We start from the raw sequence: 18,067 nt of genomic DNA, 5'->3' as shown, positions 1-18,067 counted from the left end.
TAGGACACATGAATATCTATTTGTTACATGAGTTGAACTATAATTATAATTTGTAAATCACTTGAACTATAATCAAGTAACAATTGACTACAACTGAGGATTCTTATTTTCTTACTCTTTTTTTTTGGATCTTTTTGCTTTATTTTAACAGTAACTAAATTGAAGTAAAGATTATAAATTTGATGGACAACAATTAGTTGAAATTCTTTACAACTTTTTTTTTCTCTTTATACAAACAGAGTTGTGTTCAATCGAAGACATATTAATTTGATGAACACTAAATATGGAAGAATATAAAAAAATTTCTTTCATGCTTCTGTTTTTTTTTTTCAAAATTTAGAGCTTTGATATTAATTCTAGATTTGATCATTTTATTAGATGATAGAAGCCTTTTTTGTTTTTTATTCTTTTATTTAAATATATAATATTTTTTTAATAAATGACTTTTTGACAATATGACCCTAAAATTCGTATAATATATAATATAATCTCAAACTAAATAATTATGTTTTTTGGTATAAAACTGAATAAACTGAAAACCAATGGTATATAAACCAAATCGAACCGAAGTAAATATGGATTTAGAATAGTAGTTATATTTTAATAATCAAAATACCAAAAAATCGAACCGAATCGAAATCCGATATCCGGATTAAACATCCCTAATCCAAATGAACCCCAACTATTGTTTCATTTTCCAAAACATAATAAAAATAACAAATTTATTGCAAGGCGCGGATATTATCATAGTTAGTAAACTGAAAACAAGCTGAAACCTATCTTTATATGTTGAATTGACGAAATTTTGAGAAAGAACCCTCATGTTTTTTCGAGATACTCAATATAATATTTTATTAATTTTATTTTATTTTAATGTTTTGAGAATCTTTGTGAGTTGTTCTTATTATCAATCAATTCCAATAAATCTAATTAAAAATTAAGGTTTAAGTTCTGAAATTTAGAAGTTAGCATAAATACAGAGAATACTTTTTCGGTATGATCAAATAGAAGGCCACGCAAATCAAATTATATGAGCTAACATTATGATTAAAAACACAATGAATAATTTTAAAAAAAAACAACTAATAAAAGAAAAAGAAAATATATGAAAGCAATCTACAGCTTCAGAGACAAGTCTATCTCAGTATCCTTGCAGGTATCAGTCTCTGCTTGTTCTTGTTTCCGGCCTTGTTCCTCCTTAATCATATGAATGCTGCCTTCTAGGTTTGAAATCAAATTTTTGGAAAAAACGTCAGTGTTTTGGCACGAGAGGTGAGACAGGAGAGGGATATGGGAATTTATGTTATGCTCTCTATATCCTAATCGACATCGGAAGATGTTGAAGGGATAAGTCTTCGATTTACCAATGTTGGGATTGTAACGAACCCCAAGACCATACTGCGAGCGGTTGCTACTGCTGAAGAAATCACCACTTGGTGGGTACTGGCTGTAGAAGGAGAGCCCAGGATCGTTCATATCCATCTCTTTATGCCTTTTGGCCAATGATCGCTCTTGCTTGTGAGCGTTCTGGTGTCCTCCTAAGGCTTGAGACGTAGAGAACTCTTTCTCGCAGAAGGTGCAACCAAACACCCTCGCTTTAGCCTCGTTCTTCATCCCTTCTGCCTCTTCTAACACTCCGAAACTAGAGTTTCTTATGCTGTCTTTGTTTAACAAGAAGCGAAACTCTGGCTCAATCGCAATCTTCTCTTTCATTTTCCCTTTGGAATCGGTTGAAAACCCCATCTCATTCGAAGACGATGAGATACTGTTGGAGGAACATGATGTAGTGAGGTTGAGTTCCATGGTCAGAGGAACAAAATAAGTTTTCTTTTGAGGTTTGTGTTTGTTTGTGAATAATGAGATGTGAGAGGAAAACGAGTTGGTTCTATTTATTCTTCATTAGGGTAAATCATTAATGTCTGAAAATCTTCATAATTATGGTAGAGAATCCCAAGTTTAGCAAGTACATTCAAGTAAACGGCTTATTTAGAGTATTTTTTGCCTTTATGCCTTCGATTCTTTAAAGGAGATTCACTCAAGATTTACGGCTAATTACTTTTCTGCTTTCCATTTCCGTTCATATATCATTTCAAATGATCAATTAATCTCACTATTTGGCAATTTATCTTAACTTCTGTCCGTTTCAGTTTACACTTTCTCTTTTAAAAAATGTTTAAATGATGAATATGTCATCTTGTGTTAGGAGACATAACTCCAAGGGTTAGTTGTTTGTGAATCTGCAAACCAAGATTAAGCAAGTTGCATTTACTTATCTTTTTGTTTTGAATTTAAAAATAGAAACTCCAGTTTTAATTTTTGTATTTAAAGATCCATTACATTTACTTTTCTCTATTTTGTATTTTAATGGAAATATTCACATTTTGTTTCCAAACACACAATAAAATTATTCAACCGATTTCTTATAATACGTATAATATATTTATCTAAGCTTAAATTTTTGAACTTTGTCAATATATGTGAACACCTGTTTTCATTCTCTTTTTAATATGTTCGTCTATGTTATTATTTTAAAATCACTAAAGACTAAAAATTGCTAAATTTTGTTAAAACTATCAATTATAATGTAATTTCAAACAGTTAGAACTTAAGAAAATAGAGTTAATCTTATTAATAGGCGTATAATCTACAGAAATTCACTGACACCATTATACAAGTGTAAGCATACCGTGCTTGACTATAGGCTGACCAAACACATGTTTGGAATCCTGATGTATATAAGTAATTTAAGGATTAATTTTTTTTACCAAAGTGTAGTTAGTTCTACTAATTTTTGTCCAATTCGATGCTACAAAGATCTTTAAACACATGCTTGGGTTCGATTTCTCTTTCCCATAAATTTTAATATTTTTTAAAAATAAGTCATCAAAACTTCAAAAGCCCAAAAGTATATTTTGTGCTTGGGGGGCCATAAAAGTCAAGCACGGCCCTGAGTGTAAGACTCTAGGCTCTAGCTATATTTGTAACCATGCATATGATAAAATAGCTAGTGTCATTATTCTAGAATTATATTTACTTATATTAGAGATTAACTAGGGTAAATAGATAATAGTATATGATTTATCTTTATTGGAACTATCGGTTGAAATTGGAATATTAAGATCAAGCCAGATTTGCTTAAAGACATTGATGATAATGTGTACTCGTAAGAACTATATTTTAAAAAATAAAAAATTATCATACAATTTCAATGAAACTATTTTTATATGAAATACATCATTGATATTAATTTTAGTATATTAAACCAGTATAAAATATTAAAAACAAGCCATTTTACAACAAATAATAATAATAAACAAATTACACCCTTGCGCAGAGTAATTAGTTCCTAGTACCAAAACAAAGCAGAGTTACATAACGTGCTTTGACAGTTTTTGACAATATGAATCACGTTGGTGAATGGTGATGATCTCCTATCCAACGAAGTATCTAGCGGATCCTCCAGTTTTAGTTCTCTCCTCAGCTTACGGCGTATGCAATTGGTGTCCCTTCAGGTCGATGATTAGCATGTGTACGATGAGGAGGATGTGCATTATTGTAGTTACCATGTGTATCTAGTAATTTTTATCTTAGCACATAACTTGTAAGTAGCTGATGTTACGAATAGGGGGAGCTACTCTAATTGCTTGAAAAAGTAGCGTCACTTAAGAGGATTATCATCAATCATATGTAGCTGCGCATACTACTCTTTTTTTTGTGGCTGAGAATTATGTTAGTATTTCTTCGAGACCATCTGCCTTGCGTCTTCTTTTTTTTTTTTTTTGAATTGAATGTTAAATTTAATTCAAAAGAAAAAATATCTTTTACAACTTTTCATATCATATTTTTGAAATTGTAAAAAATAATAAGGATAAAAAATAAGGTTCTATCCCAACTCTCTTGACTCAAACCACATGGCCATACAATCTTCATAATCTCTATCACCCCTCCTACGGATAACACTAAACTGATTTCTCATAGCCTTATCCAACCTCTGAACCAAAACTGGTGCGGTAACAGCAGATTCCCCATGTCTCCTCTTGTTCATCTTCCTCCAAAGTGTATGAACTGTTAACTAAATGGCATATCTCACAGTGAATAGCTTAACTTTATCCCAACTCGAGTCAGTTATAAGTCGAGTAATCCTTTTCCAGCGGTCCGTGTATTGATCGTTCAGAACACGCTTCATGAGAGCTTCCCATACCTGTGAAGAGTATGAGCATTCTCTCTTGACAAATGACTACAAGTTTGTTTATATATAATCTAGATGTCGTTTTTCTCGCCTGTTTAACCACTAACTTAAGTATTTGATAACAACTTTGACCCCCCAAAATGTATTTAGTTATAACTGAATACTAGATACTGACCCGCCCTTTAAAAGGGTAAAGGGCGGGTATTCTATCTATTAAAATGTCATTTTCAAATTTTAATATTATTTCTAATTAGATGTGTTTCAATATTTTATTCTCTAATATAGTTTTATTTTTATAAATTATAATTCTAATTAGTGCGAGTATGTGTTTGAATAGTTTATTATCTAATATGGTTTTTATTTTTATAAATTGTAATGTAATTTATTTGTTATTAGTAAAATTGTGTTTACACATATAGGACTGCAAATCCGTTGTTTTTTAATTATTAAATATATCACATATATTAATTTGTTTATTTCTTAAATGTATAATCTCAATAAAAATAAAACATGCTTTTTATGATTTTAAATATAGATATTTTACACAAATTGGCATAATGGGTTAATATATTTGTTTATCTCTTAAATGTATAATCTCTGTATAAAAAATAAAATAATCTTTTTAATGATTTTCACTAAATATATTTTAACCAAAATGGCTTAATGGGTTAACAATAATTCAATTTTGGACCTATCCAATGGGCTTTAAATTTCTGTAAATCATTAAAGATATTTTAAAAAGTAATGGTATGTTTTGTAATTTTTTAAAAAAGTCAGGGGTATAATCATAAGAAGAATTCTGCTTTAATAGTATAGATGTGTATTTAATCGTTCAACATAACTTTACTCACAAGAGTGGTCCGTAGTGATGTTACCATTATGATATTATAGTTTTTGGATGTTGAAGCAAAGTAAGTAATAATGAAAAATATGTTTTTATTTTTCATAGTTTAGGGGCATGAGTATGACACTGAAAGAAATTAATGCAATGAGAATGGACTGACCATGGGGATGAATCAGTTTTAGGGAAAGCAAGGCCCGGAAGTGGTATGTGGAGCACATGTAAGATGCATGGGTCGTGCCTCATTTAGTCATACTGCTTTCCTATTTAATTACAAAACCCCAGTTATTCAATTCATATTGTTTTCATCTACGGCCCTACTCATAAATGCTTCTCCAGTATCCACACACATATTTCTCTTTTAAATCAACTGATGGGAGCGTCTTCGTGTGCAAGTAAATGTTCATTTACACCCGATTTAGGTTATACATATTATTATAGACCAATCGTGATTGTTATTTACATGCGATACAAATATCTAGCGTTATGCGCAACCATAAATGTGGAATTGTCAAATTCTAAGAAAAATAATTGTGAATTTTCAGTTACAAACATCGTCAATAAGGAAATGAACAAACGCGAATTAAACTCAAAGAAAGTAAAGAGCAAAACTAAGTCAAATATATGTTTTAGTGTTTGTATATTATTAAGTAAATGAATAACTTTACAATTCTTAAACTCATATTTATAACAGTCTTAAAATTCAATTTTCTTATCAATTTCAGAATATATATTTATCTAAAAGAGTAAATTTTCTTATAAAATGCACAGAGATTTAAGATCTAGATGCAACAAAAAATTTATGCATGAATCCAATCCACAAGGGAATAGTTCTCTGATATATTTTTATTACAAAATTTGGTAATCGTTACGTCAAACCAAATCCCTTATATTATTGGGCTGATTTGACAGCTTGAGTATGAACATCATTTGGAAAATAGTATTATACGTGAAATGTGACATAGTATCTCATCTTTGTTATTAAGAGAAAACGAAAGTGTTATAATGATCAACCGATATATCATTTAATAGTCTTTTAAAATTCTTAAATGAACATGCAAAACCTATTTATACATTATATATATATATATATTATATTTTCACGTTAGGAATGTGATTAATAAAAAAATAAAACTACTAAGAGTACTTTTAAGAATTAACCATTTCAATACTCATTAATTATTTATTAATAATTATTTTAATATTTCTTAAATTAAACAACTAAAATAAAATCAAGTTGAAATAACAAATGATTAAATTAACAAAACCATAATGCAGGTCTAAATTATCTCAAATACTTAAAAAAATAGTTTCATTTAAAATGAAAAATTAAATCATGTAAACTAAGTTTAATAAAATTATAGAATTTTTTTAAAACATACAAAAATAATTTTATCAATACAGAGCGGGTTAAAAATATAAAATATTTTATTTAAATTAAAATATTAAAAATAAAATCAGTGTGAAATAAGTTTAACAATGGGTTAAATAAACAAAATCATAATACTTGTCATAATTATTTTGAGTCTTCAAAAATTAAGTCATATTTAAAAGATCAAAAATAAGTGAGATAAATAAATTTTAGATAAAGTTTAAAAAAATCAAAATATATAATTTTTTACAAATCATAATTTTCATTACGTAAAATAATTTTTTCAACAAAAAATATACCCGACCTTTGAAAGGGGGGGGGGGTGAGAATCTTGTATATATTATTTTTTTACGTTAGGAATGTGATTAATAAAAAATAAAACTACTAGCCTATACGACGGAATATTATTTACTTTTGCTGTTTGAATAGAAAAATTCTCTTATTGAGGCGATATTTGTTTGCCATAACCATCGTCTGAAAACAATAGTTCCATGATAATAAGTGATCTGAATCGAAACTCAAACAGTCAAACTAGAAAAGGGTTAGTTTCGCATGTGAGCGATTGCTTTTTGACATAATTAACATGTATCAATCTATAACTATTAACCTCGCATACTAGCATGTCATTTTGCAGCGTTATGTTTTGTTTTTCATTCTTCCTTACACACTACCGAAGTCTAAAAGTAAAAATAAAAAAACGTACAGGACACCAGGCACCATATATACTTGATAGATACCATATGTCTTATATGCACAGATTCCTCTCTCTCTCTCTCTCTCTCTCTCTCTCTCTCTCTCTCTCTATCTCTCTCTCTCTCTCTCTCTCTCTCTCTCTCTCTCTCTCTCTCTCTCTCTCTCTCTCTCTCTCTCTCTCTCTCTCTCTCTTTCTCTCACGCTCTGGCTCTCCCAAGACAACAATGCCAACCAATGGATCTGACCGTCATGCGTCACTGATGAGCAAGCAAGACATGGCCACCTTCTCCGACAAGATACCGTCGACCAAACAAAGGTTATCTTCTCAGGCACCAGCTTGTCCTTCCTTTAGAATCTACTACTACGACGGAGCCGCCGGTTCCATCCCGTTCGAATGGGAATCCCATCCCGGCACTCCCAAGCACAAGCACTCCTCCTCGGAGCTACCTCCGCTGCCTCTCACCCCTCCGCCGTGTCATTTGTCCTTCTCCAGCGAACAAATCCGTCGTGGCTCAAGAAAACCCATCAAGAAAATCCTGACACTAATCCATACCAGACTCTTGTGGTTATCATCAGGTGGTCACAAGAAGAATAAAAAGGTCATGAAACTGTCGGCTTCGTCACCGTCTCTGTCGGAGAGGGTGCTGATCGATGAGAATGAGTACCATCTGTTCAAGTCTCACACAAAAGGGAAGGTCATAAGAAGATTTTCGTCCTTTGACTCTTCTATTGATCACTACCCCATTCGCAGATCACAATCCCCCTCTTGCTTCGGAATTCGCGGATGTTTCATCTGGTAATATATTATGGGGTTCAGCATAAAAATCTGGAAAATAAAACTTTTCTTATAAATTGTATGTTGTTTTTTGAAACCTTTCTTATAAATTGTATGTTTCCCTAATATATTTGTAATCCCCATCGTCTTATTATATTTAATCAACCATGTCAGTAATAAGATAAAGCTCCAAACAGTTTCATGCTTTTTGTTATTTCATATATTTATTATTATTATTATTGTTATTATTTAGTAAGGGCATGAACAGAAGTAACTGATCAGAAGACTATAAAAGTCGCATTCACTGGGCTTAGTTATATATTTGAAACTTTGATGATATTTTGTTGTCAAGTGTAATCTTGACATGATTCCTTGCAATTGTTAGTTTGAACAACCCTTTGTCTTTGTTTACAAAAAAAAACAACCCTTTGTCTTTGTGTTAAATTAAGCCGTCGTCGTCTTTCAAGCAATGATACACACATGCAATGAGTTTTGGTGGTTCAATATTGATTTGTTATTCTTTCCAAATGTTGCTTTAGCTTGCCGTATTCTAAAATCTAATAACGAAATTGCTGAAGTCATTTCATTCGGCACTTAAAAAGAAAATATATACACACATTTCTATATTATCTGGTCTTAAAGAGTAATTAAACCATTTTTTATCAAATAGAGGAGCTAAACTGATTTACTTCTGATGATCCAGAATGTTCTTATTTAATGTTATGTTCTTAACTTTTTTTCAATTATGTTATGTTAATTTCCAGTGTTACTAATCTAGTGTTGTGAATGATCAAAGTGTTTTTAGATATTAAATAATGTTAAATAGAACTGTAGAAGAACCAATATCATTGATCAACACTAAATAATGAGTTACGAAGTCAACTGACTGACGAAAGAAAAAACGAGGAAGTCATCTGAACTAAAGGTGTCGGCCGCTGCCATTGGAACGTGTGATTACTCGCCTATCGTGCGCGTATTAAACGAATTAATATGGAAGCTCGTTTGCTACCCAAACCCATCTATACTATTAAATAGGATTTTGCCCTAAGTTTTTAGAGTTATTTACGAAAGAATACCACTCATAAATTTATGTATATTTTAACTAATTAATATCAACCAATTAATTTAAGAAATATTCCAAAACTTAAAAACCAATCAAATTAATTAAATTTTCTCTCCCCTTTATTATTTCCTTTTTAAAATGTACCACTACATTTATTATCTTAAAATTATTTACAGCAGTCTTTAAATTACTTATTCACTATAAAGTTTTATATGATATTGTTTACCAATTTAAAGTTTTTTGATAACACTAAACTAAACACTATATATTTTTATTAAAAATGATTAAGTTTAAAATGTTTGAAAATAAAATTTTAGTATGTATAATTGATATTATAAATATGTCAGAAATACCAGAATATGCAAAAAAATATCGCAATAAAAAATATATTAATTTGTATAAAATCATTTAACTAAACACATCAAGAACATTTTGGGGAATTTGTGAGAACAAAATTATATTTGAAATAAAATATTGTCAAATATATTTTTATCATTACAAACTATATATGTTTAAGACATTAAAAATCATTTTAAACTAATGGAAGACAGATCTAAATAAACAAATTATACCATTTTGATTCTTATATATGAATATTTGTATAAACCTTTATATACACAAATTATATATGTTAACATATGCTATATATTCGTTATATACGAATCCTCGGAATTTTTTTTCGACCATAAATCTAGGCCGGATATAAAAACACTATTTAAAACTCAAAACAACTTTTTTTTTGATAAGAGGTTATAAATTAATGCATATTTTATCAAAATTATCAGCAGACACTGTCCGGATCAAAATCTAGTCTCAAAAAAGTTTTTAACTAATCGTCTCAAGATGAATTTAACCAACGGCGGGAAACACAAAAAAAAAAACGATGCGAGCGAGCATGGCCGCCTCTCGTCTTTCCGATAATAGGAAGCTGTTTCGTGTTCTCCCAACTATACAGAGGTATCTCTATCGCCCGTGGTCTCTTTGTTTCGGTTGTGCTCTCCGGAGGAAGTGAGTGATCGTTTTTTGGATCTAGTATTCATGTAGTAAGGCAGGCAGCAGATAGGATGAATTTCATTGAGAATCATTTTTTGCTTCTTAATATCATAAACCATACACTCCATTAGTTAGGCTAGGCTAGTGTGATTCGTTTTTCTGATGATTTGGTCACTTTCATTATAGAGGTTTTTCTACATCTATCTTTTATGCTTTATTGTCTTGTGTTTGTAGAGTTTTGTTTAAAACTCCATCTAAATGTAGTCCGAATGTTTAAGGATTAATTAAAGCTTGTGTTCCAAAAAAAAAAGAACACTTCCAATTATTACCTGTTAGCTTTTTCTAAAGAATCACATTGTGTATAGCAGACACTTAATTGTTCTTCTACGAGTAGCGTGGTTCGAAGAAATAACATTACACTTGGAATATATAAAGTTGGAATATATGAATGTTTCAACAACTAAATTGTGGAGGTGAACTAACATTACACTTTGGAATATATAAAGTTGGATCGGAGGAATATATGAATGTTTCAACAACGAAATTGTGGAGGTGAACTAGGATTAACGAGTACTAACAACTATACCAGGGGAAAGGACGATCTTGTGTTGGGTTTGTGGAGCTGGAACTCCTACTAAGTAAGAGAAAAGTGGAGTTCAAATGACATAGGTGTAAGTATTAGTTATAGACCTAACTCATATCCAAAAAAATAGTTGAAAAGTTGAGGATTATCACATCACCTTATATATTATTTCCATTTATCCATATTTCTTGTAGTGGGATGTTGATACACTTCCCCTTAAGCTCAAGATTGTACATCTGAAACATCAAGTTTGTGGACTGGACATCCACATATGAGCCACATTTAAGAAATTAAAATCAGACTTAAGAGCACTTTCAATGGGTTCTACCTATTGGAATTCTAAATATGAATGTGTGTATATATATATTATATATATGTATGTAATTGTGGAATCCACTAAACAGTGTAGAATCCTTACCCAAAGATTAACTCCCCATTAGAGGTGCTCTAATAACATGAAATTAATTGTATTTCTTTGATTAAGCATCAGAGAACGAAACACGTGGAAATTGATATCTTCACAAAAAAAAAACATCTGAAACCATGGGTCAGTTCTAGTCTTATATTTTCTTCCTCTTCTTAGTTCGCGCGCCGATATCTTCACAAAATATGTCTACCAACGACATTGTTCAACAGTTCAAACACTGCCTATGTATTTGAACTCCAAACGAATAGACCGAGGGAGAGTGAAAGAATATGCCAAACCACTCACTCTCCTATATTCTTGGACATGTAGTATTGTTCAAACTAATAAACAAACTCTTTGTAATATATTGTATGTATCGCCAGATTTGTAAGTCAAGGAAATACAGTTAATTTCAGTAAGGAATTCAAAGTAGTATCTCTTTTATTTGTTCGCAGCAAATTAAGACAAAAAAAATAATTGTTATTCAATTTATTAAAATCTTTTGGGATCCCAACAAAATCTCATTTGCTACTCCTAACGCCTCCATCTCCCTTCCAGAAAACATTCAGATCTTCAAACAATTTGTACGGAGGAACATACGGCCTCTGGGGCTGCTGCTGAGCCTGCCCCTCCACCTCTGCACCTGATGGTCCCCCCGCCCCTCCTCTAGCTGGAAAGGAGTTTGAGTATTGTAAGTTTCTCTCAAATACCTTATTCTCACTTCCTCCTTGCCTCCACAGTGTTGTGTCATTATAATTGTTGGCTTGACCACCGTTCCATTGTGCCTGAGGATAACCAAATGAAAATTGCTGCTGCTGCTGCTGCTGCTGAAACTGAGGTCCCAATGGAGCAAACTGTGCCATTTTTGGGACTTGAGCTTCTGCCTGAGATTGTGCCCATGGGACTACGTAGCTGTTCATAAGAATATGATCATCAGCCAAAAACCTTGTGTTTGGTGGAGCCTGCGTTTGTGGAGACGGCAGAGCTGTTGTTGACAAAGTTAGACTGAGAAGTTCAATAATGTCCTGCTCCGACTTGCTTGTTGCTGTGTCAAATAGCGCTAGATCTTTGCACTCTGTCCTGGCTTCTGTTTCCGCTGTATTTCCATTGTTGTTGCCTAGAAGCAATGTTTCTTCTTCTTCTTCCTCGGCATTTAATAGAGCGTGACTGCAAATTTGTTGACCATTTCTTTAAACTTTTTTTTTCTTTTAGCAGGTTTATGTTGTTGAGAGAGACTAACCTTTTGGTTAACTGGATAAAGTCATTTTTAACATCATCTCCCTCCTCATACGTTTCATTTTCACTGCTCGATGATGATGAAGAAGGGTCAGCCTCAAGAGCAGCAGCATCAGCATCACCCGTCTTGATTAGGACAGAGCATGTCGTGTCCCTTGTTTCTGGGGCAGCCTGCAACATAGGACGAGAGACACCAGAGGCGATAGCGTCGTGTCTGGCGAGCGCTACCTGCAAAGAGTCATTCAGCTCGAGGCCACGCGCCATAACATCCTCGTCCCTGAAAAGAGGAAGAAGGCAGCTAACAGAATATATTATTGCATTTCTCATGAGTAAAATGATCATGAAAGGAAGGTTAGAGTGGGTCAACAGACGAAGTTGTGGTGAGCATCTGGATTAGTTTCTTCTGATTAGATCTGCACTGCTCTACTAGATCAACTATGAGGTCATCTTTCAGGGCCTGTTAATACACCACAAACCATTTGATTATATTATTTGCGCGCGTAGTAGACATCAAAGACGTGAGTAAGCATTGCATTATTTTTTCTTACTGATTTATCAGAGGGATTTACGGCTTGAACCATAACGCTCATGAGATCCATGACAGTTCTCATGGATTCAAGATTTGATAAGCTGAAACAACGAAATAAATAACAATTATCAAAGGAGATTGATGTAGGATTGGTTTTGAGAAGAAAAAAGGAAAAAAATAGGAGGTTTACCTTAGACTCTCAATTTCAGTAGCCATTGCTTCGTCGAGCCTTTTAAATGAACCGATGGACATTAAATTCATGGAAGAAGAAGAAGAAGAAGAAGAAGACTGTGACGAAGGTTCGAGCATTAGGGGTGCTTCTTTTGAACGTTGTGGGAATTTCACACCAGACCGCTGCCAAACTCAAAAGAAAAAGAGAGCTTTAGTTAGTTGAGAAACGGAGACACCAGAAAGTTATTTAAAAGAAGCTTAAATTTTACAATTAGCTCTCGGTAAGCCCAGTTGTAATGAGGGTATTTGCGAGCACTGAATGCTTCATTCCAAGTGTCCAGCAATATCAATATTTTGTTCCTTACTTCAAAATCACCCTTTTTCACACATCCCACCCAAAAAAAAAAAAGATTTAATTGTTCAATCCAGAAAAGAAAGGTTAAACAAATTAAGAGTACGTAAAATCACCTTCTTCCTCACAATAATTTTAACCATATCTTCAAGCACATGCTTCTCAGCGATATGAGAATGCACAAACTCCCCACAGTTTTTCAGCATTGCTTCCAACAGCTAATTAAAGGTACAAATGCGAAATATCCATTATAAATATGTCTGTGAGGTTAATAGCTACAGCAGCATGCATGCAGCATGGTTTAGGGTTCGTGATATTGTTATCAATTAATTAACAAACATACCTTTAGACTGAGTAGCTGCACTTTAGAGCTCTTGTGCTGCAATCTTCTCTTGACAGCTTTGATCGCATCTTTGCAGTGACTACCATATACCAATTACATTATTCATATTAATAGTTTATATTCAGAACCATCGTATCATTTAATTTATACCCGCGATTAGAATTGAGGGAATCGCAGATAGCGATGATGATGGTCCAATCAGGAGTGAGGAGAAGCTCGCTCGTGGCCTTATCGACCGCCACTGACAGCGACGACAGCGTTAACGAAGGAGAAGCAGAGCAACAAGAAGACGAAGAAGAGGGCCTCATCGTCATGCATACGATCTTTAATTTTTTGCGCTCCACAACAATAATCCCCATTCCAACTTTCCCGCCATATATATATATATATAAGAAAGAAACTAATCAGAGCAAAGCTCTCTCTCTCTCTGTGGGGCGATAAGTTCGTGTTTCCGTTCAATTTAATCGCTTCTTCGCCACGTTTCCCTCGTCTTCTCAGTAGCATCCGGTTCCGCTCCTCCTGCAATAATAACCACGTGGCTTTATCTCATAATATATTATGATGATGATCCATCTATCCTCCTCAATCCTTCCTTCATATAATTTCTGGTCTAGCCTTGATAAACCGGTCGGTTTCTTATTTATTTTTATGTCTCATTAATAAAAATTCAATCATCGTATCCAATTATCCTAACGTGTTTAATAACACATAATGGCACCACCTGAAAAATAGTAACATTGGTTAGTAACAGAATAGGAAAACATAACATATAGTAAAATTTATGTAAGAAAGTGCGTGAATGACTAACGATACATACATTTGTATTATTTTACAACTGGAAAGATCACACAAAGAACGTCCACATTCCAAAGTTTAGAGAATATATAGGTACAGTACAATACAAAGCCAAAAGCATAACTACTACGTGAGCAAGCTCTCTCGCTCTCTCTCTCACAAACACACACACATGCACACCGTCTGATCTGATCAGCTACTGCCGGCGGCGGCGCGGTCTTCTCGGTTAACATCATCGAGAATGACGACGAGAGAGGCAATGAAGGCATAGTCCACGTTTGGATAAACCGTCACCGAGAAATTATCTTTTCCCAAGAACACGCTCTGCACCGTGTGCTTCTTGTGCATCTGTTTTATAATACATACAAACCATTCCATTTAAATCACCTATAGTATTCAAGTAAATGTTTTTCTTTTCTTTTTTTGCCAAATTTGGTTTAACAAGTGTTGATTATTCTAACAATTCATAAAACACGTGCTCAAACTACCAATTTACACGTATATGCTAACCATATGTATATTCCGGATAAACCGACCAGAACCTAAAGAAGAAGAAAATGATGTCAAAGCAGTTAAGATTTTGAAAATCGATCCCAGCTGATCATCTAAGACCGTGCTAAACCAACTCAAACCAAAATATCTGAACCAGAACCGGCTATAAACACTGCTAACTCGTACACAGGTGAGAGAGAGAGAGATGACATAAATATTGATTAAGATAGGACAGAGTCAGGGTCCACTCCAATCAATGCGAAAAGAAAGAAACAAAGAAAGAGAGAGTTTACTTGGGCAACGATGGCGTCAGATTCGCCGGCGTAGACGACACAAGAGCGCTCAAACCAGCTCCCTTTCACCCTAAAATCGCATCTCTTCTCATCCTTATTGTGACTCAAAAACACATCAAGTTTGGTCTTAAACTGAAGCATCGACGATCTCTTAACCGTGTACAGTAGATCTCGCTGCTCCGTACTCCCTCCTCTAAATACTTGCCACCTGTCATGCAAGCTCACCATCTGCAATATAAAATTTAAGTTAGTTAAAGCCCTAGCTTGATTTAGGTTGTGTGTACTCTCTCTTTCTCTCTACATGGACCTTCTCTCTCAAAGTCAAGACCGGAGATCCAGAACCATCCAATAAAATTCTCTTGTCATGAAGACCAAACATCGGCTCCTTCACCTTGAACAACAAGTTCCCGTTAACGTCCGTTATAACGAAGTTACCGTCAGTCAACTTCATCATCTTCCGCACGATCGCCAGATCCACGGGATACGGAGCACAGAACCTTGGATCTACTATCACTCCAGCGATGCCACTGCCTTGTGGAGGCGGAGGAGCCGTGCCTGGTGGGTAAGCATACACATAAGGTTGCTCCATTTTCTTCTCCAACTTTACAAAGGTGTTTTTGTATATGCTCTCTCTCTATTTTGTTCTCGCCGCCTACTTATGCCGAAAAGATAAGTTTAGCTAGAATTTATTACAAAAATAAATATCTGGATCGAATATGTTGACTTTTCTTTCTTTTTCTTTCTTGAGAACAAACTTTATGCACCTTTTTATTTAAAAAGGCTTTAAAAAAAAGGCTTATTTAATGAATGAAGTAAATGAATGTGTCCGATATTTCATCATGAATTTAACTCGGAAACAAGGATTATTCAGTGAACATTGGTACCTCCACCGACCGATGCAGGCCCCCAAGATAACGAAGGTTCCCAATTTGTCCACATGATTAAAGGCCCAACAACTGTTCTACTCAACTGTATTTAATATGTTTCCTTCTGTACAGCCCTATGAACAAGAATATAAAGTTGTTTTAGATTAAATAACATTTCGTAAATTTAAATAATTTACTCTATAATATTCTCTAAAACAGAGTAACTCTATTATTAAATTCGGGTGAACTAGATGTAGAATAAATTATTTAACCAAAAGACCCTTTAATTACTTTAGATTATTTTAGTTATTAAATATAATAAATTTAACAACTTGAAAAGTCAATAATTTGTAAACTATTCTAACAACCATAAAGAGTCGTTACAGAGAGTTAAGGAGAGGCATAATCTTTTTGTTTCATCCGTCGATTTCGATTAGCAACGTTTTATTTTTTCATCGGATACTTTCTAACGACTGTGATATTTCTGTTTAGTTAGAATTTTTGTTTTGGTAATAAATTTTCTGTTTTATAACAGTACTTTGGAATGTTTTGATTCAAATTAGAGACTATTACACATATCGACACGTGTATGTATATGTATAATGAAATAGTCGAAATATTCAAACTCAAATCATGCAGTATGGTAAACTTTTGGATTAGTACTACAAAGTGTGTGTTTTTCGGGACCGACCGGATAGCCGATAGGACTTACAAAAAAAAAAGTTCTTGGGTCTGATTGTTGTTTTAAGTAGAAAATAATTTGTGAAAAGAAAAGAAAAGCCGAGTAGATATTGTTACTTAGAAATTCAAGACAATTGAATATTTTTCTTTGCTTTAAGTAGAATATTATAACAAAATAATATTTCACTTGATTGTAAAATTTTTGTGGAAGCTAGAACAATACAAAATTTAAAGTGTAAATGGTTACAAAGTGAAGTAAATAGGTGAAAAAGTAAAGCAGAAACGAGAAAATCGAAAAAGAATAAAATTAGAGTAAACCTTTTATCTCATAAAAGTTGAAGGAAGATTTACTTTATTTTCTGGCATTTTAAAAGTAAATGCATTGGAATCATTGTACTTGATTTGGGTAAAATCAGAGAAAATGAACTGAAATTAATTTTCACCTACTTTATTTTACCCTGGTTATACCATATAATCACATTCTTAGAGTAGATATTTACTCTATAATGACTAATTAGGTAGATGCATTGCGTGGGTGCATATCCTGCCCCTTATAGACGACAGAATTATCTATCATCTCTTGAAATAGTCTGGTTATAAATAAGTACGGTCACGCCTTGGAGTTTGAAAATGTTTACACTTACTGTTTTGTCTCTGTTGAGTACTTTTTGTTCATAGCCTGATATTTGGTTGTCAATAGAATAACTATTTTATTTGACTTTTAGCTATCTTGCATATTGCAAATATTAGGTCAGTACCAGTTGACAAAAAAAAAAGGCGCACTCACCAGTTTAAAATGTGATAAATATCAACTTTAAATATCGAATATTTCATTGTTAATTGACGATCACTAGTTTTAGAGTTCAAGACAAGAATATATACTCATTTGATGACAAAAAAAGAGAGCATATATCTCTTAACATTTTCTTGGTCGGCTTGTCTATATATTAATATACTGTATGTGTTTTTTTTTGTGAATAAGATATTACGGTAATGCTATTATTAGATGCTGTAAGAAAATATGGAAGTTTACTAATCTACAATCGCTGCTGAAGAAATGATAAGATTAGGGGAATAATTAATGGAATATTAAAAAGAAAGAGAGATATTTAGGAAGTGAAAGTACTGTCCGCACTCGAATCTGTCCTTCCTCGCATGCTTACTCCACCATATACACACATATCCAATGGCCTAACTTCTTGACTGCGACTTCTCTTTTTTTCTCTTTACCTTTATGCCCCTCTCCGTCCTTCATCGTACGGTTAGTTCTATATTTAATTTATCTTCACAGTTACACAAATACCCCTCACTATTCTGGGGTTTCGTTTTTAAAATATATACATCATACTAATCAAGGCCGGACCAAATTTATCATAAATATATAAACATGTTAT

At 33.1% G+C, this 18,067-nt stretch overlaps 4 protein-coding genes across 4 annotated transcripts; 1 reads left to right on the top strand and 3 right to left on the bottom strand.

Annotated features, from left to right (window-relative positions):
- Positions 1 to 117: 117 nt before the first annotated feature.
- Positions 118 to 6,895, bottom strand: LOC103855397 (zinc finger protein 1). The gene has a single exon (XM_033287549.1). The coding sequence runs from the start codon at positions 1,801 to 1,803 to the stop codon at positions 1,117 to 1,119; it is 687 nt and encodes a 228-aa protein (XP_033143440.1). The 5' UTR covers positions 1,804 to 6,895; the 3' UTR covers positions 118 to 1,116.
- Positions 6,896 to 7,127: 232 nt separating this feature from the next.
- Positions 7,128 to 8,081, top strand: LOC103856816. The gene has a single exon (XM_018657136.2). The coding sequence runs from the start codon at positions 7,143 to 7,145 to the stop codon at positions 7,893 to 7,895; it is 753 nt and encodes a 250-aa protein (XP_018512652.2). The 5' UTR covers positions 7,128 to 7,142; the 3' UTR covers positions 7,896 to 8,081.
- A 192-nt stretch (positions 8,082 to 8,273) lies between these two features.
- LOC103855399 (TOM1-like protein 7) lies at positions 8,274 to 14,215 on the bottom strand. The gene is made up of 9 exons (XM_009132380.3): positions 13,697 to 14,215; positions 13,547 to 13,625; positions 13,320 to 13,421; positions 13,121 to 13,228; positions 12,871 to 13,034; positions 12,700 to 12,781; positions 12,523 to 12,608; positions 12,156 to 12,428; positions 8,274 to 12,082 (listed from the first exon to the last, which is right to left on the bottom strand). Exons 1-9 carry the CDS (start codon positions 13,903 to 13,905, stop codon positions 11,437 to 11,439), a joined length of 1,749 nt encoding a protein of 582 aa, XP_009130628.1. The 5' UTR covers positions 13,906 to 14,215; the 3' UTR covers positions 8,274 to 11,436.
- An 89-nt stretch (positions 14,216 to 14,304) lies between these two features.
- On the bottom strand, positions 14,305 to 15,853 carry LOC103855398 (protein LURP-one-related 15). Its single transcript, XM_009132378.1, has 3 exons — positions 15,434 to 15,853; positions 15,127 to 15,354; positions 14,305 to 14,689 (listed from the first exon to the last, which is right to left on the bottom strand). The coding sequence occupies exons 1-3, from the start codon at positions 15,713 to 15,715 to the stop codon at positions 14,534 to 14,536; spliced, it is 666 nt and encodes a 221-aa protein (XP_009130626.1). The 5' UTR covers positions 15,716 to 15,853; the 3' UTR covers positions 14,305 to 14,533.
- Positions 15,854 to 18,067: the final 2,214 nt, after the last annotated feature.

The sequence above is a fragment of the Brassica rapa genome, chromosome A03, assembly GCF_000309985.2.
Source record: "Brassica rapa cultivar Chiifu-401-42 chromosome A03, CAAS_Brap_v3.01, whole genome shotgun sequence".
Taxonomy (NCBI): Eukaryota; Viridiplantae; Streptophyta; class Magnoliopsida; order Brassicales; family Brassicaceae; genus Brassica; species Brassica rapa.
The sequence above is the reverse complement of the archived record's forward strand: the minus strand, read 5'-3'. Positions and strand labels throughout refer to the sequence as shown.